General features: G+C 33.2%; 1 protein-coding gene across 1 annotated transcript in view; it reads left to right on the top strand.

Annotated features, from left to right (window-relative positions):
- Window positions 1-25282, top strand: part of LOC128991908 (ras-like protein 2) — a 33258-nt gene extending 7976 nt beyond the window's left edge. Inside the window, exons 2-4 of the mRNA XM_054415183.1 lie at window positions 13003-13090; window positions 20664-20875; window positions 21609-25282. Coding sequence (XP_054271158.1) covers window positions 13003-13090; window positions 20664-20875; window positions 21609-21803 — 495 coding nt within the window. The 3' untranslated portion in view covers window positions 21804-25282. The remainder of the gene's footprint in view (window positions 1-13002; window positions 13091-20663; window positions 20876-21608) is intronic.
- Window positions 25283-27174: the final 1892 nt, after the last annotated feature.

The raw sequence follows: 27174 nt of genomic DNA, 5'->3' as shown, positions 1-27174 counted from the left end.
AGTTTGTTCGCTACGCTCACTCACCTTTAGGTTGGAGCTCGTTCGCTACGCTAACTCGCCTCCAGGTTGAAGTTCGTTCGCTACGCTCACTCACCTTTTGGTTGCAAATTAGCTGTTGTCATAAAATGTAAAAGAAATAATAGTGCTGCACCCTGTTGGTAATCCTTGTAACTTTAATGCTATTGAACATCATAGAACAGAACCAACTTGTTTAATTGAAACAGCTGTTAAGATTCAATAATTCCATTTCTCATAAGGTTAACATGGGAAACTCCAGAGCCACTGGGGCGGAGCCCGAAAGGATTTTTGAAATAAGAATATGCCTATATGTTAATCGGGAATGTGAGCTATCATCATGCCAAATTTCAGCCCAATCCGGCCAGTATTTTTCGCGTTCACTTGTCACAAACATACATCCATACATACATCCAAACTTACTCATTTATAATATTACTAGCTGTAACCCGCGGGCTTTGCCCCGTTTAACTTCTTAATTTTCAAGATTATCTCGTTCGCATGGCTCAATCACGTCCTGGTTGAAGTTTGTTCGCTACGCTCACTCGCCTTTAGGTTGGACCTCGTTCGCTACGCTCACTCCCCTTTAGTTTGGAGCTCGTTCGCTACGCTCACTCACCTTTAGGTTGGAGCTCGTTCGCTACGCTAACTCGCCTCCAGGTTGAAGTTCGTTCGCTACGCTCACTCACCTTTTGGTTGCAAATTAGCTGTTGTCATAAATGTAAAAGAAATAATAGTGCTGCACCCTGTTGGTAATCCTTGTAACTTTAATGCTATTGAACATCATAGAACAGAACCAACTTGTTTAGTTGAAACAGCTGTTAAGATTCAATAATTCCATTTCTCATAAGGTTAACATGGGAAACTCCAGAGCCACTGGGGCGGAGCCCGAAAGGATTTTTGAAATAAGAATATGCCTATATGTTAATCGGGAATGTGAGCTATCATCATGCCAAATTTCAGCCCAATCCGACCAGTATTTTTCGCGTTCACTTGTCACAAACATACATCCATACATCCATACATCTATACATCCAAACTTTCTCATTTATAATATTAAGTAGGATTAGTAGGATTGCAATGATTTAATTTGACTGATAGTCTTTCTTTATCATTAAAAGCTTTTCACTGGAATTGTGTGAAATCACTCAACAATTCAAAATACAGTACAGTGTTACTATTACCAAAAAATATTGTTTTGCTAAAATCTTATTTACGATGTCTTTGCACCAACACGCTACTTGTGCAACATTTTCCATAAAGATGAGAAGTTTACTAATTGTTTCCAAAGTCAATTACGGTGTTTTAACCTACTCACGCAGTAACGCAATTAACCTAATACAATTTTATTCACAATCTATCTTTATAACTTTGGGTCTGATATTTAATTAGCTAGAGTATGGTAAAAGTTGTATAAGTTTTTTTAGTCACGATCTTTTTTACAGAACAAATATATTTGAGAATAAGATTCCGATGGGTGAAGATACGAGTTGTCGCCGCGATGACGAATGGAAAATCGATTGTAAGGTCTGTGAGATTGAGTTTAATACCAATACACGATCTTGACTTCTTGAGTCATCTACGTCTATGGCATCTTCCAAGTATTCAGTTAGTTTACAGTCATATTATTGGAATTTCCGGTTTGAAATTCAACTTAATGAATCATTTCCAAATGCTAAGAACACAAGTTTAAAACATAAGTTGTGTTGTTAATTCTGCTTTAGAGATTTGAATTTTGAAGATATTTTCAGAAACGAGTTTCAGAAACGAGTTGTTGTACTAGAACATTGTTACCAGAATCTAATTATAGCTTGTAAAATCTGTATTATGATCGTTATTCGTTGCACGTTTTATTTTTGAGCGTTGGTACCTCAAATAAATTAGCCTTTTGCGGCAATTTAAATAAAATAAATTAGCCTAAATAGTTAATCAATCAATTTTCCACGACATTAAGTGTAAAAATTAATAAACAATATTATCGTTTGGTTGCTATTTGGCTGGGTAGTTGAGTATTAAAAGTGCTCAGCTAACAATCAAAAGGTCGCCGGTCCTGAGAAAAGTCAGTAGCTTTCCTGATCATTGGGCTTTATAATGACACTAGCTGTAACCCGCGGGCTTTGCCCCGTTTAACTTCTTAATTTTCAAGATTATCTCGTTCGCATGGCTCAATCACGTCCTGGTTGAAGTTTGTTCGCTACGCTCACTCACCTTTAGGTTGGAGCTCGTTCGCTACGCTCACTCACCTTTAGGTTGGAGCTCGTTCGCTGCGCTCACTTGCCTTCAGGTTAGCTCGTTCGCTACGCTAACTCGCCTCCAGGTTGAAGTTCGTTCGCTACGCTCACTCACCTTTTGGTTGCAAATTAGCTGTTGTCATAAATGTAAAAGAAATAATAGTGCTGCACCCTGTTGGTAATCCTTGTAACTTTAATGCTATTGAACATCATAGAACAGAACCAACTTGTTTAATTGAAACAGCTGTTAAGATTCAATAATTCCATTTCTCATAAGGTTAACATGGGAAACTCCAGAGCCACTGGGGCGGAGCCCGAAATGATTTTTGAAATAAGAATATGCCTATATGTTAATCGGGAATGTGAGCTATCATCATGCCAAATTTCAGCCCAATCCGACCAGTATTTTTCGAGTTTACTTTTCCCATACACACATACAGCAACCACCTCTTTTTTATAATAGTATAGATAGATGATACTGACTGATGAAACAGCTGACAGTCATCTCAGAACATTCTACACTCATCCTTCACTCATATTTTGGTTAAAATACACATCTAGATGGCTGATAATGACTGTGCTAATGTCTGGTCGTACGATTTTTTTTCCAAAGAAAAGTATTAACAGTTTGTAAATGTTACTTTGGTTAGTTTTGCTAGTTTGTAATTTTATCAAACAATGTTTACCTCCATTGAAAACAAAACATTTGTTTCTTATTTGCATCGTATTATAAACACAATTACCTTGAGCCAATATTGCTATATTTATTTTTGACGAACAATTCATTCACTATTGACCTTTTAAACTAAATTACGGTGGTAAAAATGTTCAGCGTTTGTTTATTAAAAAAAAATTACTGAAGTTAAGTTAATAATAACACATTAAAACGATTTAAAGTCTGCAATTCTGTTAGAATGTTGGAGGATAATCATAATTATTTTTAAGACAGCCATGCCCCTGAATTAGCTTTAAAAAACGATTTTCTCGAAAATTATTTAACCTAATTGCAAGAACTTCGAATGAGGAGCTATTCGATAGCACCTACGTGTGCTGGTGAAGTTTTAGTGGGTGGCTGCAATAACATACCGTTTTGTGGGTGTTTCAGAAATGTCAGTGAAAGTCAATGATTCACCATCTTGTAGGCGCAATAAACATATGTTTGCAAATTACTTAAAACATATAGTGACACGTTTCTAAAACACATTTATGCATAGTTTCCATTTTATTGCTTTAAAGTTTTTGAACGGTAACTTCAAAATATATATTGTGAAACTACTATGAAAATATTTTGTTTAGAGTGACTTAAGTTGCACGAATTAAAATCGTTATGGATTGTTGTACTGGTTCATTTCACCTTTGGTTCTATACATTAAGAGTGGCATTGTCAACTTTTGGAAAATTTGAATTCCGTGTTGCTGTGTGTTGACGTTCGGTTACATTGATTGTGTGATGTAGACTGCATTTTAAACTACAGTACTATTTCAGTATTTTTGTTTAAATTTTACGTTTAGTAAATTTTGGTGTATTTGGCTATACTTGAGAATAAACTTTAAACTTGTCGCAATTTCAAGAAATTAATCGTAAACATCAACTCAAACTATACAGGCTGGAAACATGCCGTTATCCTATCCCATAATTTAAAACAATGGAATTTTGTACAAACGTGTAAACATGAGAACGAGTTCGCGAAACAGCACGATCGGACTATGGAAACGTTGCTTATGGGTAAACAATTTGTTTACCCAGGATTTTTGATGGAATAAGCCCCCAAAACATACAAAATTTTAAAATGTTTAAAATGTTATTTCTAAATTATTTCGTAGATATTCAAAACAAACAGTTTATTATATTGAAGCATTGTTGTGCAAGCTGTACTGTATAGTTAAAAGTTACACAAAAAAATTACACAAAAAACTTTACATTTAACATTTCCATGTTATTCTAATGGAGAAATATAAAACTGTGTCGTTTGCTGAAATTTGGCTTGGATTTGTAGAGCTGGAGAAACTCGAATGAGTTAACTCTTGAGAGGGCGAGAGTTCATAGCAGCTCTCCTGCTCTCCACTCTCTAGCAGACTAAGTGTGCGTGGGACAGATGTGGGTGTCTCCGAGGTCGACGTTGGACGTTGGCGAAATTCGTCAACACTTCTACTCGGCCATTCTACATTCTTTACCTGTCGTTCTACACATCAGTGATCCGTCATATCCCTTGCCAACGTTATTTTTCTACAAATCACTACGTTTCTTATGACCCATCCCATTTAAAATTCTCACAATCCGTGCGAAACTTCTTTTTCTACAAATCCGTCAATCATGATCTGGTTTTTTTATACACTTTTCTTACACGGTTATTTTTATCCTTCCATCATCCTTATTTAATGTTTGTTAATATCCTCACGTCTCACATTTCTTGTTTTTTGTATATATCCACAGTCCTAATTTAGCTTTCTCTCAACACCCACATCATTCTTTGAAATCTGTTCATCCCACCGTATTATTTGGTACGTTTTCCACTATGTTTAATATTATTTTCTGAAATACCCACTTCCTTATTCGTTGTATGTAATTTTACAACCCTCGTTTCCTAATTTATTATTTGTTTTCTAAAAGCATTGCATGCCTTATCCGGTTATTCTTTAAATTCCTACACTTCTTACTTGAGGGGTTTCTAAATCCCCACTTTTCTGGTAATAAAAACTGCCCACGTCAGTTATGGTGTTCTGAAATCCTCTAACACCTGTTCAACATTTTTATCTCGAATTCCTAACACTCTGCCCAATCTCCCACACCAAAATCCTTCCCGCCCCTTGCTTGTACGTAGACTTGTACAGTACACTGAACTACTGTACATAACCACAGAAAACATACTACTCATAACTGACGTCATAACTTAAAAACGAAAATAGTTTTTAAGCGGTACCTAGTTAAAGTTCTGCTGGTAATAGTACAATACAGTTCAGTAACTGGTTAGTACGACAGTTTTTATTTTTTTGCTACCGATGTTATAAACATGCATCCTGTTTTCTCTATACAAAATAGTTTAAAACTATTGTTTTGCAGTGTTAAATTATTGTAATTAATTTAATAATGATTTGTTTAGTTTAAATTCAGTTTGTGGTTAGATAGTGCAAGCAAGAAATGCGGGTTTTGTTTAATATGGAGAATATTTTACCTTATATTTCCCCCAGAAAAAAATAATGCCCATTTATAATTTCTTTAGGGGAAATTCCCATTGGTAATGGTTTCAAAACATGTTTATGAACTATCGCTGAACAACAAATATTATCAACATTTTGCTGATTCATTTTAAAAGTTGGTTGCATTTTAGTCAGGGTTAATTTTTCCATTGTTATGTTTGATAAAGATAGCCTTATCTTCATCAAACAGATCGCATGTACAGGCCTACGAAGCTTAACTGATTAAACTGTGTAAATGATTGTTCACAAATAAATTATTTATTGTGATTCCACAACAAATAAAATCAGATTTCTAGATCGGCTTCTGTTAATTTTTAACCGTGGATTGACACAGTTGATTTTGCTTTATATGAAGATGGTCTTATATGTTTCAATACGAAAAACTTTTTGAACCTGCTATAATATATAGGCCTACAAAACAAATTTGAATATGAATGAGCTTTTAGAAAGACCATAGGCTTTTTCTTAGTTAGTAGTGATAGTTCACAATAATATCTCGAATAAACATTTAAACTCCCACCAAAAAATGCGATTTAAACAAAGAGTTTTTAATATTAAAAAAAGAAGAAAGTCTTAAACATACTTGATATGAAGAACTTTTTAAGTGTGGTCGATTTTGAAGAACTTTTAGTATCCAATCGTTCCTGTATTTTAGTATATTTATTAGTTAATTATTTATTTAGTATATTTATATTTGTTTAGTATTTTTTATATTAATGCATTTCGTGTTTTAATGTGTAGAATGCGAAGAAAGTCTTTAAATATGCTTGAATATGAATCAAATATTGAATATTTCCTTGGTCCATGTCTAACTAGGTTACCGTACTACGGAAAATAGTGTTGCGCTGATAAGATAAAACTATAGTCACTCGTTACGTTATTTACACGTTGTTTCTTACCGTTTCTTGTACCGTGGTAACATCTGTATGGATTTAGATAACGAGTTTTGTGTTTACATCTTCAAGCAAATGCAGTTTCAATCCTTCATTTTAATAATTAAAGTTGGGGCCTGTTCGTACACTTAATATTCATACATAGACGCCTAAATACGAAATGATTTTGTTATTATTTTACTAACCGCTTTTGAGGTAATTGATAGTGCTTTCCACGTCACGTAATTGTGTTATTAATTGAGTGATTTACTTAAGTGATTGATGGAGACTCGGCTCTTGACAGGATGAAATTAGTAATTTGTAAAAGGTTGATCCTGTTCGACCTATCTCGTTAGTTATTAGGAGGACTTTTACACTTTTTACAATGGCTAGTCGGGAAATAGGTAACAGGTTACCATTGCATTTGAAGTGTTAGTTATATTTAAACAATGTGATCATAAATTATGCACAGATTTTATTCTGCTAGTACACATCGTGTTTTGTTGTTTGCTAATTGTTTTTGTTGATTAATTTATTTTGTAACTATTTTAACTAAGACAGTTTGTCTCACGGTATTAAAATCTAACATAATAACTTTTCAAGCGTTTCAATAAGATTTGTGTATAATATTTGGTAAATGTAATTTTATTTGCATTACTGCTTACTGTTTACTGTTGTACATTATTTTAAATTACCTATGTATGCAAATGTTTTAATTCCTTTTAGCCTATTCGGATGACTGAAACTGTAGCACTCAAATATTACAAAATAAAATTTTTAAATGGCTTAAAAAAAAGAAATTTTAGTAATCAACTTTTTACAAGATTTTATGAATTGTTACCATATTCAACCATAATGAACTTTTATTATATTACTTAGCTCTAAAACGCGATGTTTTGTCAATAATTTCTTCGTCAACTATCACAACCTGCAGGAAGTAATTATGTGAAGTCTTGTAGCAGAACAAAACCTCCTTTAGGTGCAATTAAAAAGGAATTTATAACTGCCAAAACTCTGAGATTGGAGGTAAAAGTTAGGTCTTATCGCAAAGTAAGTCTCTTTCGTCAAAGTTGATCCCATCCACAACATGCAAGCTGAAATATATTTAAAATGGTGTGTTTCAAAATGTGTCTTTACTACGATTTGTATGTTATGTAAATTTGAGCCCAATCCCATTGGACGATTAACTGATGTCGCACGGTCAGATGGACATTGACTACAACCCTAAAGACTTTAGTTTAGGTTCGAACTAGTACAAATTCCCTTCGAGGTGGTACCAATTCTGAAAAGGCATAAAATACAGGGTGTCCCACGGCCACGAAGAGGTCTAGACCTAGATGTTCGATCGTACTAGCCTATTTATCTTCCCCTTCTTTTAAGAGTATATTTTTAAAACCTTCTTCTTCTTCTTCTTCTTCTTGGTGTTTCAGTACTGAACTGAAGCTGTTATTCTGGGCAAAGTTTTAAATACCTATTTCGGAGTAAATGGGCTAGCAATTTAAAACCAATCATCTTAACCCTGCCATAGGACACTCAGCATTTAAGCTCGGAATCAAACCCAATGCAATGGCTTATTAGTTCTGTATTGTAGTAGACTGAAACATTCATATGATTTTGAATTAGGGAATGTTATGAAAAAATATAAATTTGCTTAAAATTTAACCTATTTAGGAACAAGTTAGTTAAATATTGTCACGAGGCAGTTTTGAAGTTATTCTTTTAAAAATCGCTCAACGATTCGAAAACTATTGATATTTATAGAACAGTTCTCGGCATCTGTATTCATTATGACGAAGAGAACTTGACAAGTTCTATCAGGAAACTTAGCAGAACTTCAATCTTATGATGTAGTTTGTCTGTTTGAAGTGGGTTTGTAAGTTTCAAACCTACACTTGCTTAACTCAGTGGTTTGAAATGCATTTATACTGCTAATTTTAATTACTATTTCTTAAACTTTCCACGAGCTGGAAACCTATCGATATCCTCTCTAGGGTACTGTATTGTCAAAATAAAGCGTCTGCTGTATTTTATTAGCTACGCAAAACCAACGCACATCCGGTTACACTATACGGAAATTTCTTATTCTTATTTACTTTTCGATCGTATACTCTGCAAAATAAAGTAACCACCTTGTCATATTTACTTTATTTTCATTTTTAATGTTTCCATTTCGAAATACTTATCAATTTATGTGTGGCATAATTTATTAAAAAGTGTTATCTTGCAATATTTATTGCTCTGTTGTTTGTAACACTAATAATCATTTTGTATCTGGTTTCTTATTATTACTATATTGATCAAGAGATACTTTATCATTTGTTATTTGGCATAATGTATTGTGCATGAATTAATGTGATACATAATTGTAAAATGGTTATACCGCGAATAAATCAATTTTACTAAGACTGACTAATTCAAGTTCAACCTTCAAGGAAGTCTCACTACTCTTCCAGAAGGTCTTAAGCATGGACTTAATAATAAATCGAATTCAGATTGGTCATTTAAAAGCTTAAGTCTACACAATAAATATTCGATGTTAATCAAGATTAGGCTACAATATATTTAGTGTACATGGAACTCTCTACACATGGAAATTACACATATGGAATCTCTACACATCAACGAGTACACAATACAACTACACATGTACATGAAGATTTCTATGCAAACGTATATTTTTGAAAGTCGTATCTCAATGAAGCTACAGTGCTCGCTTGTCTGCGCCGCCAAATTATATAATTGTCCCAATTCTCCTCTCAGCAGGCTCTGATCATACAGCTAATTGAGTCGCTGGAAGTAATGGACAACCTCCATGAGAGTGTTATTTCCTTGAAGTCTTCGTGTCTCTACCCTAGAGTACTATACGACTTGGATATCGGAGTGGACATCCCATCTGTTTAGACCACCTGTAGCCAATATGTTCAATTATAATGGTTAAATGAGTTACTAAAAGAGCACACTGCTATCGAAATTAAGTTGTTTCTTTTAGTTGTTGAAACATCCTTGAAGAATACAAGATTATATAGAATACACATGTCCTTTCAGCTTAGCTTGACTAAACATAATGACGCACAAGAAATCAGTGGACATCAGCACACCTTTCGGTGGGCCATTTGTATTATACAACGGCAACACGGGAATACACTTCTAACAATAGTCAAATACAACTATGTCTTGGATGGAATGTCTAATCGAAAGTTATATTAGGCCTATGGATAAAGATAGAAGTCATTGGCCACTACCCAATAGCATAATTAAATTGTCCTTGCAACACTTTTTGAACTCGAACATCTTGAACGCTGTGACAAACGGCAGATTTTTCCCGTTTATCCCCAGAATGGGAAAACAGCTGATCAGTATGCTGCTTGTGTTTGTGTCTCTGTGTAAGGAAACCTGACCACTACGATGACCTCAACAAGGTCAATGCACCGTAAAAAGAATAAATGATTACAAGTTGATGTTTTAGAATATAAGTGTAGACTATGAAACATTGTAAAACCATCCTTTTGTAAAAAATGAAACCTCTGTTATGTCTGTTTTTAAGATGGCTGCGTCTTGAAGGTGTCGACTTAAGTTTTCACTCTTGGTTTGGATTTACATTAATGCATTAAAAAACTCCAGTTAAAAAGACTAGCATTTCCTGTTTAGTTGCAATTAGAATTTTAGTAATGTTGTACTGATAAATGACTGGGAGGAAGTTGGCGTGTTTGCATCCATTCACATGAAAATGAGTTTGACTTTGAATGGTGCAAGTATACTTTTTTTAGTTCACTAATGTCGATTAAATTTATTTTTATTTCAGGGTAGATTTTACGATTTCTACTTTATTGTTTGGTTTTGATAGCAGGGGACAAGCTATTGGTTTGTAATTTAATAGCTTTGTTTAGTTGAACTAATTTCAAAATAATTTTAACTCTAAAACAAACAGTAAGCAATAAATTCCCACGACGGTGGACGAATCTAACCTTAAAATAGTCAGCTGGACCATAAGTAAGCCAAATCCGCAAGGGGGTTTAATTTATAAATTAAGTTTAGGTTAGCTAAAAACGTTTACTGGTATTCAAGATACTTGCTGCGTATCTTCCACTGCGTTTCCCTACTGTGACAAAAGAAACTGACAAAAGCAGGAGCACAGGACGAGGTTGACGGGATCGTCATTATCCGGTGCGGAGGACCAACGCTGCGGTTAGAGGTTTCGGCTGCGGTTCCGTGTTGTATGTGGTTCAGTCAACAGTCGACCCCGGAATGGCCGTGGCCCCGTAAACGCCTTTACCATTCAAGGAACTTGCAACTCCAAACCGTAGGCTGCCAACTAACGCAACCTTTGTAATACAGTAGTGCAAATGTAGAAAACTCTGCCTGATGATGACCGGAATAACTGGTCGAAATTGTAACATCGTACGTGTGTATTCACCGGGTTTAAAATGTTTACAATAAAGTGAAAATACATGGACAAGTATTGGAAGACTTAATTTCGTCAATATAAAAGGCTAGTTCAATTAGTCGTTGAATCAAAGCTAATTTATTTTACGACCGAAAAATGTTCCAAAGATTATTTCGAACACTAAACGTAAACATTACAGGCACGGTATCAAGATGAACAGGTGGTCCAGCGGCTAGCGGTCGGCTGCTACCTAGTGACGTAGACAGACAGGCTGAAGCGCCTTATGTGGCATCGGGAGCGTAACTCTGTGACGTCACCATGGCCTTGGTTGACACGCCCCCGACCTTGGCACTGCAATGTCCCCCACCCTGTCATCAAAGTATCATGCGCAAGGCATGCATATTCTTAGGGGACTCTTTTAGAAAAAAACTGATGGGAAATGATAATACTACCAATGGCCCAATAAACACACTCCATAGCATAATCCAACAACTAGCACACAGTCTAACTAGCCTAGACATAATGTTTACAATCTAGTATTTTTAGCGAATTTCCCTTATAGGTAATGCGCTATTACCATATGTTTTATGTTAAGACCTGGAGCCTCACCGTAATACTGTTTCATTTTGATTGTCCTTAGAAGCCAAAAACACAATCCCTTATCCATATAAACAAATATGTATATAGTTTGTTAGCTCAATAACTCGAACAAATATCCAACTTGGTGAAATTTTGTACAAACAGATGACCTATGCTTATTCCAAAAAGGTAGTTCGAGAACCAGCATGATAGGATAACAGGAACAGGATTTTATGGGGGTAAAAACTGGTTTTCCTATTTTTGACCTTCAAAACATCATATTGCTCAATTCATTCCTCCCATAATAGTTATGTAGAAAAAAATTTAAATTTAAAATGTTCATATTACATTCTTTTGGAATATAAATAAACCCTTGTTATTAATTTGCTTATGGGGATGTTTGTTGATCAAATTTAGCTAATTTATTAATTGCATAATTTGTTTATATTTTACAAAAAAACACACAATTTATTACCTTCCATGTACTAGTAGTAGCATGTGTTAGTAGCAGCAGACCTAACCTAAGAAAATATTATGGTGAAAAGACAACGGAAATTTGCTTAGCCTGCAGGTTTTCTGCGGTGGAGGTATTTTTAGTCTCTATGAAGTTTACCCTTATCGATATGCCACATTTTAATTAAGTCTAATTTGGTTCTAGGTATCATTTTAAATTTTAACTGTGTTGGGTTGATGTGGAACTACAATTAAACGTTTTTTTAGCGAATTTCCCTATAGGGAAGTAGCTATTACCGTAGGTGGCACGGTAAGACCTATAGACCCGGGACCGATTTACTTTTTCATTTTGATGTCCCCAGAGGCCAAAAACACCATTCGTTCAAATTTTTATATATGTATATATATATATATATAGACTTATATATATATATACACTTATATATATATATATACACGTCCGTGAACGCGATAACTTGAGTAATTTTTGTCTGATTTTGATGAAATAAGGTTTAAAGGTGTAAAGCGGGATAAACTTGAATGAGTTCGCGAACCAGCATGATCGGACCATGGGAACGGGGCTTTACTGGGGGTTTTATGGGGTAAAAACAAAATTTCCCAATTTCTCTTTAGACCTTTTTAAAGAGCATAAAAAAACAAATAATTTAGTATCTATAAGTATTTTTGTTCGGTTATTAGTAACGGAGAAAATTAAAAAAATTGTAAATTTAAAATTCCCATGTTATTCTTATGGAGAATATTGTCAAATGTTGTAGTTTGCTTGTTTATGGATATATTTTGATCAAACTTGGCAAATTTATTTATTTTGTACTAAAGCTATCAATATTTTACTCAAAAACACACTTTATTAGTTTCCTCGTAGCAGGAAACCTAGGTACTCGTTAAACCTAATGTTAATAAAATATATTTAACTGAAAATCAAATCAGACAAATGGAAATTCGCTTAGTCTGCAGGTTTGCTGCGGCGGGGGTATCTTAGTGCATATTTGTTCTAATTTATACAAGTTGGCTATTTTTAAAAGTAATGCGAATTTATTTCTTTGATTTTACTGTGATACAACTACAGTTTATTCAGTTTAAAAATAGCAATCTATCTCACTTTGGAAATTGTTTACGTTTATTTAATTTCTGGTAGTCAATCAAAAACTAATTTCTAATCTTTGTGTGTGTTTGTTTCTGTTATGCGTGTTTCTTCTGGACTGTTCCATATTTTGATTTTCATCGATCTAATTTCCCCCCCTCTGTTTCAGAGTTATTTTGTAACGGACTACGATCCAACAATTGAAGACTCGTACACAAAACAATGTGTAATAGACGATATTCCTGCCAAATTAGACAGTGAGTATTAAAAATTAATCTACACTAAGAATTATCTTTTTAATTTCTTAAAATTATTCATTGAAACACTTTTATTTATGAAAACAAACATTTAAAATAGGTAGATGATATAGTTAAGAAATCTTACAAGTTTGCTATGCGTTTATGGATTTTTAACCTTAAAAAATTAGGAGGCATGTTCTAAAATACGCTAATAACATTTGTTTTCAAAACTAACCATATATTTTTCTTGCAGATCATAATGAAATTCTAGGAAGATTTCTCACTTGACTATTAAGGTGAAATGTAGGAAAATTTGAATTTGATTAGTTACATAAATTAGCACCTATCTTTGTTGACACTTAATTAAAAACTAGTTCTCTACTGGTAGATGTTTTATTAGTAGATGCCGTACATGAGCACAGCTTATTTTGTGAATTTTTACTATATTACTATTTTTAGCTGTAATGTTTATTATGAGTCATTATAGTATTTGTAGCTTTATTTTGCAGTAGTCTTTTAATTCTATATGTATTTATGGGAGTCCAAAGATTTTTATATTTCCGACCGTTTATCACATGTTTTGAGAGACACTTTCTTAAATTAAAATTGTAATCTATATAATAAATTAAGGAGGTTTAATTGTATCTTGTTTTGTTTGTTCTGGATGTACACAAACACGATGGAACCAATAAACTGTTCTGAATGTTTGATACGGGTTGGCAATAATGTAAGCCTTTTTCCTCTTATAATATTCTCTTGCCATGCCTTGTAAAAATAAGTTTTGAGGCGTTTTCAAAGAAATAACAAAAATTGAAAACGATTTTTAATTTCCTCTATTTTTACTTATTTTATTTACTTACTATAAAGTTATTAGTATATTTAACTCACTTATGGCACTGTCAAGTATTTTGGGTTTTCTATTTTTAACTCCCTGCTCAACAAATATCAGCTGATTTTGCAATTCGACTAACCTCTTCTATGCTACCTAATCCCGCTTGTTTATTTTGGCACTCAGTGTTTGTAATGTCCTTGGTCGTCTTTTTCCAATCTCATCTTTGGCTTTTTCGTCAGACTTGTTTTTACTTTTATGATTCTACTCTTTTAGTCTTTTTCTTTCTGCCACTCTTGTGATTATTAAAGTTTTACATTTTTGAACTCACGATTATTTTTTATGTTAGCCTCAGGATTTTGTTGAATATATAAATTGGTTTAAATACCTGCTTCTATGTAATCCAAATTGTAAAGATTTTCACGATTATTCTGCTATTTTTCTTGTGAAGATAAATAGCATAAATAGAAGATAAATAGTCTTTACTCTGAGGAATAGTTTGTATCAATAATGATGGACTTTTAATCTAAGTTCTTAAGAAAACCCATTTAGCCGCAATTTAAACAAATTCAAATGATAAGAGGCGAATTTGAAATTAGCTTACTATAACCACTGAGCCTCAGGCATAACCCTACAACCCAGCTGAGGTAATTGCCAGTTGAGGTTCATTACTTAGTCTTACTAAATTAGTCAGAATTCTCCATATAGGGAATAAGCTAACCATCGGCTCATGGTCAAACCAAGACCCAGGGCTGATTACTTTTTTTGTTTTGATGTCCCCAGATGCCAAAACACCATCCTTTTAAGTTCATATATATAGGCCTATATGACGTATCTGTTAGCACAATAACTTGAGTAAAAATCAACTGATTTTTTTAGAAATTTGGTTTGATTTTAATGGAATTTTGTATAGACGATAAAACCTACGTTTATTTAAACGAGTTTTGCAAACCAACATGATCAAGCTGTGGGAACAGGTTTTTTTGGGATAAAACTTTGGTTTTCCTAATTTTTGACTTCCAAGTTTTAAAATATTTCTTAATTATTTTGTAGAGCTCAGAAAACAAATCAAAAATTGAAACTTTGTACGTCTAATGGTTAAAAAAAAAATGCAAATAATAACTATCAATTTAAAATTTCCATGTTGTTCTTATGGAGAACAAATAAACTGTTTTAGTTTACTTTCTTGGGGATATATTTCAATCAAATTTTAAAACATTTGGTTCATACTAAGCTATTTACATTTGAATAAGAAAACTTTATTACCTTCCCTGTAGCAGCAAACCTAAGTACTCATTAAAATTAATTTCAGTAAATTAGAAAATAAATCCGATAATTTTTAGTCATTGAAAATTAGCTCATGTCAAGCAATAATCTAGGCTCTAATGATGAAATATACTATAACCATTGACCTTATAACACAATGTTGTTGAATTACACTATTAACCTGTAGCAGGTGGCAGTGAGGGTTGTTCACTGCTGTAGGGGTGATAATAACCCAGTAATGTGACAGCCTTCAATTTCCTCACACAAAACAACCCATCTGCGCTCACCGTTGTAGTGTTCAACCCTCGATCTCTCGTATTTATTTAGTTTGGATTAAAACCTTACAGGAATACTGTTTGGCAAGATGAATCATCGGTTATGGTTTTGTTTTGAGATGAATTGTAATACTTTTTAACTCCCGTGATGTTTAGCTACAGAAAATACTTAGCTTTTTCTTATTCTTTTAAGTAGAATAATTTTTACACTACAGATTTAGATTTAATTTCGGACAATATTAAATGCATAATCTTTGAAATGTTGACAAATTTAGTTTTGAAAAGATAAATTATTTGTTTAGTGTTTTAAAAATTGAAATAATAAATTAATCTTACTTTCCAAAAGTGTTAGGGTTTTAATTTTTAAATTAATACTGTAATAATTAATTTTATTTATTTGAATTATAAAAAAATGTATATATATAAGTTTATTGTATGCAATAACCATTAACCTTTAAAATATAGTTTATTAGAGATATGGGAATTCTGCAAGGGTGGACTAGTATTGCACTAACTTATATTTTTTATTTCAACCCATTCTCATGTTGCTATAGTCAGTTTTATAAATTATTAGCTGTACCCACGGGCTTTGCCTCGTTTAACTTCATAAGTATTCGCATGGCTTAATCTTGTCCCGGTTGAAGTTCGTTCGCTACGCTCACTCACCTTTAGGTTGGAGCTCGTTCGCTGTGCTCACTTGTTTTCAGGTTAGCTCGTTCGCTACGCTAACTCGCCTCCAGGTTGATGTTCGTTCGCTACGCTCACTCACTTTTTGGTTGCAAATTAGCTGTTGTCATAAATTTTAAAAAGTCATCCCTTTTATTGTTTATAATACTTTGATAAAGGTTTTTATGTTTTAATATTTAACATTGGAGAGTTTAAACATTGTTAAGTGCACATGTGTGCTGTGATTGGGATTTAATACATTTGGACTTTTTCAAAAGTAAAATAGTTTTCTGTGCTGCACTCTGTAGAAACACTGTGGCACTATTTCAAATCATGACTAATGCTAATACAGAATGTTGTAATTATTCAAACCTACAAAACAGTTGGTGAAAGTAAACATCTGCTTTTAAATTATATTTATTTGTAAACATTGTAGATCAAAAAGTCTGACATTGGCCCACTTAAAACCCTCTGGGGCAGAGCCCTTTTGACAGATCATCACCAAACTTCACTCGAACCATCCTTGAAAGATGCTTAATAATGCCTGAAAGATTCATTACAATCTATCTGTCCAGCGGTTTCGGAGTCCATAACGTATATACATATATATATATATATATACACACACACATACATAGTTCCTGTTTTATAGATCTATATAATTAATACGCTACATGAAACTTTGTCGGTTGAACTCCTCCGCCATTTCTTAACCGATTTTATCCATTGATGTCTCATTGGAAAGAGCGTGTCGCGTAGATTTGCAAACTGGCCTTACATTTTTTTTAAAGTCCCTTGGGCTCTGCCCCAGTGGCTTTGAAAGTTCCCATGTTATCCTTATGAAAAACATAATTGTTTACATTTTGATCAGCTGTATAATTTAACTGCTGTTATTTATTTTTCAATTCAATGAAACACATTGAGTACGTTTATTTACTATTTGAGTTTGTTTAAACATAACCCCCAAGACGGATCGTGTTAGTATGGTTGTATCTTAAATTTGTGTATTTATCGTTGTTTTGTGTCGCTACGACGGATCGTGTTAGCATGATTGTAACTTAAATTTGTGCATTTATCGTTGTTTTGTGTAGCTATAATTTGTTTTTTTTTCTTCTTTTAAATGCCTCCGACGCGACGACAACGAAACATAGACAGGAGGCGTAATCGTGATAACGACCGCAGCTACAGAACAGTGGCGCGTAATAGGTTTAACTCATCACAGTCAGCACCTGACCCTGGACAATTTCAACTATTGGTTACAAATGCACCCTAACACTACCCCAAAACGACTTTTCGTTCTCAATTGGCCCTCTGTCAATGACCTGTGTTGCCTGGACAGCGAGGCATTTTGAGAAGGAGAAAACCGGCCGGAATGATTTAGGTTTATCAATAACGAAGATAAACACGGTCTGAGTTACACACCGGTAATCTTGAGTTGACTCTTTTAAATTAATTGTAAATATGACTGTTATTCGTTTTAAAATAAATCCTGTAACACTTTGCAATTGCTCGAATTCGAGCAACATGTACACTAGTATAGATGTAAATCATAAACAATAAAATTGCAACCGTTCTAGAGAAAAGAATTTATTTATAAAAGTCTGCCTTAAAAATAAGGTTGCCAATTACACAGAAAAAAATATACACTTACTTAAAATATTGAAGGATTATAACAGCTATAAGACTGATTAATTTTGATGTTTGTCATATAAATGATTATACTGTGTAAATAAACTCTCAACACTAATACATAATACATTCACTATTGCTATGTCTTTCTACATTTTAAAACTTTAATCTATGAGTAAAACTGAAGGTATAAATGCCAATGTTATGTCACACTTTATGTAAATCATCACTGTCACATGCACAATACCTCTGTTATTCGTGCTTTTGTACTTATATAAACATAAATATGATTGGTTCTGCTCACGACATTTGTTTAACGTTCTTTCCCCAGGCAGTGAGTGATAATTTGTATAACATGCTAGAGAAGTATTGATATATTGAGGAAACGTGTGATATATAATTTGTTGTGTGTGATACATAACAGAAAACATCTTTTTACCAATGTTTTCATTAACTATACAGGGTGTTTCACGTGAACCCTGACAAACTTCAGGAAATGGTTCCTGGGGTCAAAACTGGCAAAAAATGTTCTATAAGCATATGTCCTAAACTCGCTCGTTTTCTAGTTATATGAAAAAATAGGTTTTTTTAGGTTTTAAGTGTATCTGTTGAACATTTTGACCTCTAGATTGAAAAATTGGCAAGATATTTTGATAAAACTTGCATTGATAGATAGAATATTAAATTTCAAAGAGATTTCATTACTATTTTGGGCAAACATGTTGGTTATGACTAATAAAAATAAGTTTAAAAGTAAAATATTTTTGAAAAAAATCTAGATTAAAAATTATTTTTTGCATTTGACAGCTCTTCATGTAGTAACCATTCAAGATTTTGGCTTGCAACTTTACCAAAAGTTGTAGAATTTAATGGAGAACAAGGAAATGTGAATTTATGCATACCTTTTATTGGGATTATGTTTGTCAAAATCTAAAATATTGTAACGTATCAAAAATTTAAAAAATTTAAGCCAAATTAACAAAATTTATATTTAGCTAATTTTTAAACGCATCCTAATAAAAGTTGGTATATGGGTTCTCCTAGTTGAGAAGTATTGCATAATGGCCTAAAATTTCCTTCTTTTTCATTTTGAATGATAGAAAACAAGCATACCCACTTTCCTATGTTAACCTTATGGGGAAAAAATTAAATACGATGGCTCACATAATTCTGAACACATCTTATTAAAAAAACTATTAAAACTATGATGGATGTATTTTTTTCAGCCGCCATCTTGGATCCACCATTTTGAAATGTGATAAACTATTTTGAATATGAAGGGGGTGTTGTGACCCATCATTTCGAATGACTTTTTTAAGCTTAACTCAAAGCTGCAATCCATTTTTTGTTATCTAGTTTTATTTATGAAATATTGCCATTTTTTTGTTAAAAAAATCAAAATTTCAAAATCAAAATATGAAGTTGAAAAACAGATCATGAAATTGAGTTCAGCTAAAAAAAGTAACTCGAAATGATGGGTCACAACACCCCCTTCATATTTAAAATAGTTTATCACATTTCAAAATGGCGGATGGCGGCCGAAAAAAATACATCCGTCATAACCAAGTAAAAATAGGTAGACAATGACTGGTAGTATATACTTATCTTTATCTAGCACTATTTTGAGATTATGGTCTTAGTTTGTAAATGCACAATGTTAAAATGGGCTAAAAATAAAGTTTTAAAAAGCCCTCATAACTTTGGAATGGATCAAGATTTTTAAAAACGGTTTGTGGCATTGTAATCAGGGTAAAAATCTAGTTCGAAATAATGGGTCACAACCCCAGCTTTACATTTGAAAAAAATATTTTGCATCCAATATGGCGGATCCAAGATGGCGGCCGGAAATGACCACCTTGTCAAAATGAAGTACTTACTACCCAACAATGTTTGGAAGTGGTCTGGGATTTATATTTGAAAAAATGTAGAAAAAGATGGGGGGGGGGACAATTAAAACTCACCCTGTATATTTGTTATAGTATATTTTTTGTAAGAAAGAGACTATTTCTGTCAAAAACCACTGGACCAAATTGGCTGAAACGTATAATCATTATTCATGTACTCAGGATTATAAGCATATTGGAGAATTTCCCACAAGCTATTACAATAGACTAAACAACACTAGTTGGTGACAATGGGCGCTAGTGTCAACGACATTTTTTTCTATTATTTAAGGGTTTTTTTCATGATTTGAGCATCACTGTTTGGTCATATAACTAGGAGACGAGCTATTGTTTATAGTTGAAAGGTTTTAAATAACTGAAATAAATTGTGAATAAAAACACGATCCTTGTTGCACCAGACGGAACTAACAATAAAATTTTAAGCTAATCCATAAGGATGACAAATCTAGTAAGGGAGTAAGTTATGTTTTATCCATGCTATTACCGTAGGTCTCATGGTAAGACCTAGACCCGGGAATGATTTACTTTTTTGTTTTGATAATCAGATTCCAAAAACACCATCTGCTCAAATTCATACATAAAAGTGTCCATTTGCTTGATAACTCAAATATAAAAATGATCCGATTTTGATAAAATGTGGTAAAACTTGTAAACCGATGTTTGTTCAACCGGGTTTGTGAACTAGCATGATGTTATCGTTGTTTTGTGGGGTAAAATTTGGTTTAAAAATTAAAAATTTAATCAGGTTAATGGAAATTTGCTTAGTCTTCCGGTTTTCTGCAGCGGCGGTATTTGATACAATTGTAATTAATACAATTTAATATGATATGTTATAGGCTACAATAAAATCAGGAAACATATATTATTAGTTGACAACATCAACATGAGAATAGAATGTCTTACTTCAGAATCAAATTCCAATGGTTCCACCCTCATCTATTTTTACAGAGGTATGTCAGACACCTTTACTGTTTGGTGGGTTATTGGTATAGAAATGTATACTAAAATCCCGATTGTTGCAGTTCTGGACACGGCAGGACAAGAGGAGTTCTCGGCTATGCGGGAGCAGTACATGAGGTCCGGGGAAGGCTTTCTACTAGTATTTGCCGTCACGGATAAAGCCAGCTTCGACGAGATGTACAAGTTCCACCGGCAAATCCTCCGGGTGAAAGACAGAGACGAGTTTCCGATGTTGATGGTCGGCAACAAGGCTGATCTAGAACATCAAAGAGTGGTAAGTACTGTGGACAAAGTAGGCCCTACCTCCATCTGTACTCGATAATTGTCATCAACAGGTGCTGATTTTCCTCATAAAATACAATATTGTAATTACTTCCACTGGATGCACTTGATAAGCATTGTTGACAAGCTAATGGAAGAATGTATGTGTCAGATTGTTACTGTTTATTTGAGTTTCAATTAATTATTAATCAAGATGTCTAGTGAGTCAGATAACAGTTATTTTACTTGAAGGCTAGAAGTTCATTAATGTGTATTTAAGTACAGTACCATAAAATGGGTATTTTGGATTTCAGTATAAGACCGTTATTTTTTTATCCTCCAAAGCTAGAAGCATCAGTCGCAAATCAATATAATTTTACTACTACTTTATGTACTTAGTCCAAAATAGGAACTGAACAAACCTATTTTTTTGGTGAGTCTGTGGCTCAGTCGGTCGCGGACTCTGGGCCCAATGCAGTAGTGTCGTGGGTTCGGATCCTGGTCACTGCCACTAACTTTTATCAGTACAGTTCACCTTTGTACCGGCTCACCCCTTGCTTTGCTGGATACGTTCCACGCACAGATCTGTAGTCTATGTGGACGGGCAAATGCAAGGTTAAAAGAGGCCGCCAAACTCTTTAAAAAAAAACAAAAAAACATTATATTCTCTTATAATTCACTGTTTAATGAACTGAAGCTTATATTGAATTGTTTATGACTTTCAACAACATTCTTACGGTTTCCAGGTTTCAACGGCAGACGCACAGAACTTGGCGCGACAGTTGAAAATCCCGTACATAGAGTGCAGCGCCAAGCTACGGATGAACGTAGATCAGGCGTTCCACGAGTTGGTCCGCATCGTTCGCAAGTTCCAACTATCGGAAAGGCCGCCTCTCAAACCAAACTCAAACAAGCGCAAGAAGAAATGTGTCATTCTATAGACACCATTTCACCCCATAAGTGTTCTCATATTAGATATCCAGTAACCTCAACCTCACAGTAACAAAAGGGTGTCCAGTAACACGGAAAATGAAAAAGAAATTATTTTGTAAACAAATTGGCATTTTCCATAGAAGAAGCGCTATTGCAAACGATACAAGGGAAAGCTGTCCAAAATCCTCAATTTTTTTGGTTATGCTCCGGGAATTGAACCCGCCCCTCTCTTACTTAAGTCTGAGACGCTAACATACCCAAAATAGATTTTTGGTTTGGCAATATTTATAATGAGGTATTGAAAAGTTTTGGGAGACAAATTTTATTATAAGCTGTTTTATTTTTACTAATATAGGCCTAATCTTTAAACATGCCTATTTTAACAAAAGTTCTTCAGGATTACCATCATAAGAATATTGACGCAATATTAATCGTATGTAGAAGCTAAATGTCAAATAACAGCTGGGGCCCATTTCATAATAAAGTACAAATTAATATTATTAGTAAATCAGCTGATCGCCCAATGCAAATCTAATGGAAATTACAAGTTACAAGTTGTAACTTGTAACTTGTAGTTTATTATGAAATGGGCCCCAGGTCTTACCATTAAGAAGTACTGGACACCCTGTAATTGTTTAACTTCCTAACCACAATAGACTCAGTCGAGTTTACACATCACTAAGGACTGAAAAGATTACGGAGAATTTCTAAAGTACGATTTGTTATTTAACAAAATGTTTAACATTGTTGTTTTTAAATGATTAGGTTGTTTTCAAATGTCGAGTTTAAAGTGACATTTTTTACTTTGCACAAATAATGAATGTTTAACATATGACAAAGGGTCCAAGACCAATGTGGTTGCATATTGAGGTCTGTTTAAAACTTGTTAGACAGTTTATTTTGCTGAAAAGGACAAAGTCTTAGAACAGCTGGTGAGTGATTCTAGCCCAGTGAAATGTCATGAACATTTCATAAAGAAATGGAAATCAAAAATAAGTTTTGATGTGTCGTTTTTTATGTTTTTTTTTTGTTTTGTAAAGAAATGTATTTATTAACGTATTGGCTGCAGTCGTTCAATATATGGGTGCTGCCAAAGAGTGGTTAGTTAATGGGAATATGCTCATTGCTGGAATTAATTTTCATATTCTGTTCTAACAAATATTAAAGACACATTATGTCAATATCTGAATGATTTGGGGTAGTTCTATGAAAGATCAATAGGTAGCAGCACAGCATAGTTGCCAACAAATCCCAGTATATCCTAATGCAGGAACATTTTCATCAGAAAATGTTATTTAGGTAATCCATAGGTTTCATGATAAGACCTAGACCCGGGACCGATTTATTAATAATGAGGATTTGCTTCCCTGTTTGGAGGCATCCATATATTTGAGAGTAATACATTTTCAGAAGAAATGCACACTAATCAACAAATCAGCCTCAATTCTGGTTGGCAAGTGTGTAAATTTTCTTTGTAAGCTGCAGCTAATGTGTTAACAAATCTTATTAAACTCATTTTTCTGTAGCTTTAACTTTTGGATACTGAAGTATACATCCACATATGCACAAGGTATAGCTAAATTCAAGTTGAACATAGTCGAATGTCAAAATTCTATTAGTTTTTGTTACTACTATAATCAAATTGACGTTTAATCTGCCATATTATCTTATACAGTTGTCCTTTCTGTTTGACATAATCACACTCACGTCCTCGGTGGCCCAATTCAAATAAGTTAATTTTTTTTCCTAAAACAGGCTTGAGCTAAATCATAAGAATGGATGTCTACTTCAAACAATAGGCCTAGTCAAAGATTGTAATTACTCAGATCTGTGTTTTTTCAAACCGTACTAAAGTTTTGTTTGATATTTCGGTTTACTCCATAACCTCAGTTTATTGAGGTAGTGAAAACGTAGTCTACATCTAAGGAACCGTCATCCCACCTTAATCTTCCCTATCTGTAAATAATTGTATTTTATAATTAAGGAGCCGATAGAATCAAAATGCATGTAACTCATATATTTACTTAAAGTCTAGTTTTAATCTTAGACCTCAATGTGTGTATATTATAATCAGCTAAGCTGAAATACGCTTCTCAAACAATACATTATACTGCTTAGCATCAAGTGCCTTTGAATTTGTATTAAATGTTAATTTATCAAAGTTTAGATCTTAGTTAATTTGTTTATTTGAGATTTATCACATTTTCTGTGTATTGATGTGAAATGAATGGTGAGTTTCTCGTATAACTTGTATTTTTAATGCCTGTGTACTAATCGTAATTTTTAGCAGTTAATATTTATTTAATGTAAATGTACTACTCATTAAACTACTGTCAGATTATCTTAACAAAGTATTAATAGACTTTTGTGTATCAGGAATATTGATAACTGCCATTTTTCGTTATGATAGCACTTAAGACTTCCTGTTTTCCTGTATGACTTCCTGTAAGAATTCCGGTTTTATTTAGAAAAGGAGCAAGTTTGTGTCTGCTATAATAGAAGACATTGGAAAATTTTAATTTCTGTAAAAATTAATTTGGTTGTAGAAAAATCCTTGAAAGTTTCTTCCTCAATGTATTTTGGGATTTTTTACTCTAGCCAAAGCCTAAAGAGATTGAAATAAATTGTGTACAAGACATGAGCCTTTTTTTAATAAGAGTTTTTTTTTTACAATTTTATCAAAAAGATACCTATTATTGTTCTGGGACAGATTAATAGTGAGACATAAATTTATCATTTTTTTTATATTTTTGAAATAGTGCCGCCTGCATTAAATATTTTGAAATATATATTTTCATTTTTTATATTGTATTACAGTAAAACTTAACTAACTCGACAGTTTGTGGACCCAAAAGTTGTCGAGTTATCCAGATCGTTGAAATTTGTTATGGGTTTTATTAAACGTATATTTACATCTAAATTTTTACATCGGTATTTTTACATTGAGTAAAAGGTATTTAAAGAAATGTTGAATATTCCAAAAGTAAAACAATTTTTTTTGCATGAGCCCTGTTGGCTGTCGACTGTCAATTTACTGGGTGTAAAGAGATTTTACTGTAGTACGAGCAATCCTTAAAAATTTAAATAAGGATGTGAGAACCCTTTTCACAGGTAATATCATTTTTGTTTAGACATTAATGATACTAAATTCAAATATTTTTATTTTATTTTATCAATTTAATTCAGTTTTGAATATTTTCACCTCAAATCAACAACTTGCCAAGAATTATACCTCAAAATGTCCTATCCGAGTTTTCTCGATGTTACCTACGCATATCAAAAACTCATATTATCATGTTTTAATTGTTACTCATAACTGTTAACATACTCTAAAAATTAAATTTGTGTAGATTATGACTCATTTTTATGCATAATGTTGTACAGTAAATGTACAAACATAATTTTAGTTATATACTAAACATGTAAATAATGTGCCATGTGTTCATTACCTTAATGATCATTGTCAATAAAGTGATTATTTAACTAAGTTTGGCGTCTTTTTTCACCATTAGACGATTACATACATACATATCCTCTCCCGTTCTGGTTATCTCCTGGTCTAGGTGTTCACGAGGCATCTTCTTCTTTCCCTCCAAAATTCCTCTTCCTCAACATACTCCCACTGCACTCCTCTTGTTTCCACATCTTCAATCCACCTTCTTTATGGTCCTCTTCCATTCATGTGAAGCTCACTCATTTTTCTGGGGATCCTATTATTTTCCATTTCTCAAGATAAAATATTTTCAAGTCAGTCCAGTGGATATAATTAAAATAGGACACTTTTGTACACAAATTGTTTTGTTTCTTGCTTGTTCACTGTTGAATATTGCAACCCAACTCATCTAGTCTGGATTAGTGATGGACCATCATATGTTTTTACATTGTACATATGAAGTTGTTTACTAAATATAATTCAGTGTTGTGTTGTGTTTGTAAGACAATAAAAGAGTTTACAACAAATTATTCTTTCATTAACTTTAATTTCACCAACAAAGGTTATGGGCCAATTGGAATATTAAAATAATCATTTTACAGTATTCTGTGCTTAAAAATAAGTAAAATGAGTTTTGGCTATAGAATTGAACCTTTGAAACGAAATAATTATGACACTTGGAAAATTCAAGCTGAAGCTATACTAATCCAACAAAACCTAATGGAATATGTATCTGGGGAGAACAAATGTCCTGAGGATGAAGTTGGTAAGAATGCCTGGATAGTTAAAGATCTTAAAGCAAAATCAGAACTAATATTGATAATTTCACCTAGTGAATTGAAATTAGTAAAAAACTGCAAAACTTCCAAAGAAGTATGGGATTGCCTGCAGAACAATTACCAAAGTTCAGGTCTTGCAAGGAAAGCCACATTATTAAAGCAGTTAATAGTTCATAAAATGAAAGATGGAGAAGATGCTAGGGATCATGTCAACAAATTTATGGAGATTGTTGACAAACTTCAAGAAATGGACATCATTATCAATTCAGACTTACTTAGCATTATGCTACTTTACAGCTTATCATCATCATTTGAAAACTTCCGGGTAGCAATTGAGTCTAGAGACACTTTACCTTCTCCTAATGATTTAAAAATAAAAGTAATTGAGGAGAGTGAAGCTAGGTCAAAAGACACTTGTACGAATAATGAAGATACATTGTATTGCAAAACAAAGCAGTTCAACTCCAAGAAAGGTATTCACAACACTTATAGTCATAAGAAACAAGATGAGAACAACACTACAAAAGTAGGTTTCAAAGTTAAATGTTTTAGATGTGGAAAAATCGGACACAAAGCCAACAACTGTAGATCCAAACAAATGGGAAATAGTTTTAAAGCAGAGGCTGAATGTTTCTCTTCAAATTTGGACATTTTAAATTCTACTTCATCTGATTGGTGTATTGATAATGGATGTACATCGCACATGTGTGGAGAGAAATCACAGTTCAGAGATATCAAAAATTCAAACGGAATTTTGAAACTTGCTTCTAAAGGAAAGACATCTGACGTTTCTGGAACAGGAACGGTTTCGCTGGAATTAAAAAATTCTGAAATCATACACTTGAATAACACTCTGTTTGTACCAGACTTGGCAACAAATCTACTGAGTGTCAGTAAAATAACAGATAAAGGATTTAAAGTGATTTTTGAAAAAGAGAAAGCTGTCGTACAAAACCAAAGAGGAAATGTAATTGTGGCAGCAGAACGCCAGGGTGGTCTTTCTTTATTATGTCAAAAGTACAAAATCTATAATGGTAAATGAAAAATCAAACTATACAAAAGAACCTGAGATCATAGATTGGCATAAGAAGTTAGGTCATCTAAACGAGGTTGACTTAAAAATAGCTTTAAAAAATGAATCTTTGAATGGATTAACCTTCAACATGA

The sequence above is a fragment of the Macrosteles quadrilineatus genome, unplaced genomic scaffold, assembly GCF_028750875.1.
Source record: "Macrosteles quadrilineatus isolate MER2022 unplaced genomic scaffold, UCM_ALF_1.0 Scaffold_4__1_contigs__length_99947679, whole genome shotgun sequence".
Classification (NCBI taxonomy): domain Eukaryota; kingdom Metazoa; phylum Arthropoda; class Insecta; order Hemiptera; family Cicadellidae; genus Macrosteles; species Macrosteles quadrilineatus.
This window is presented reverse-complemented; position numbering and strand designations above follow the sequence as displayed.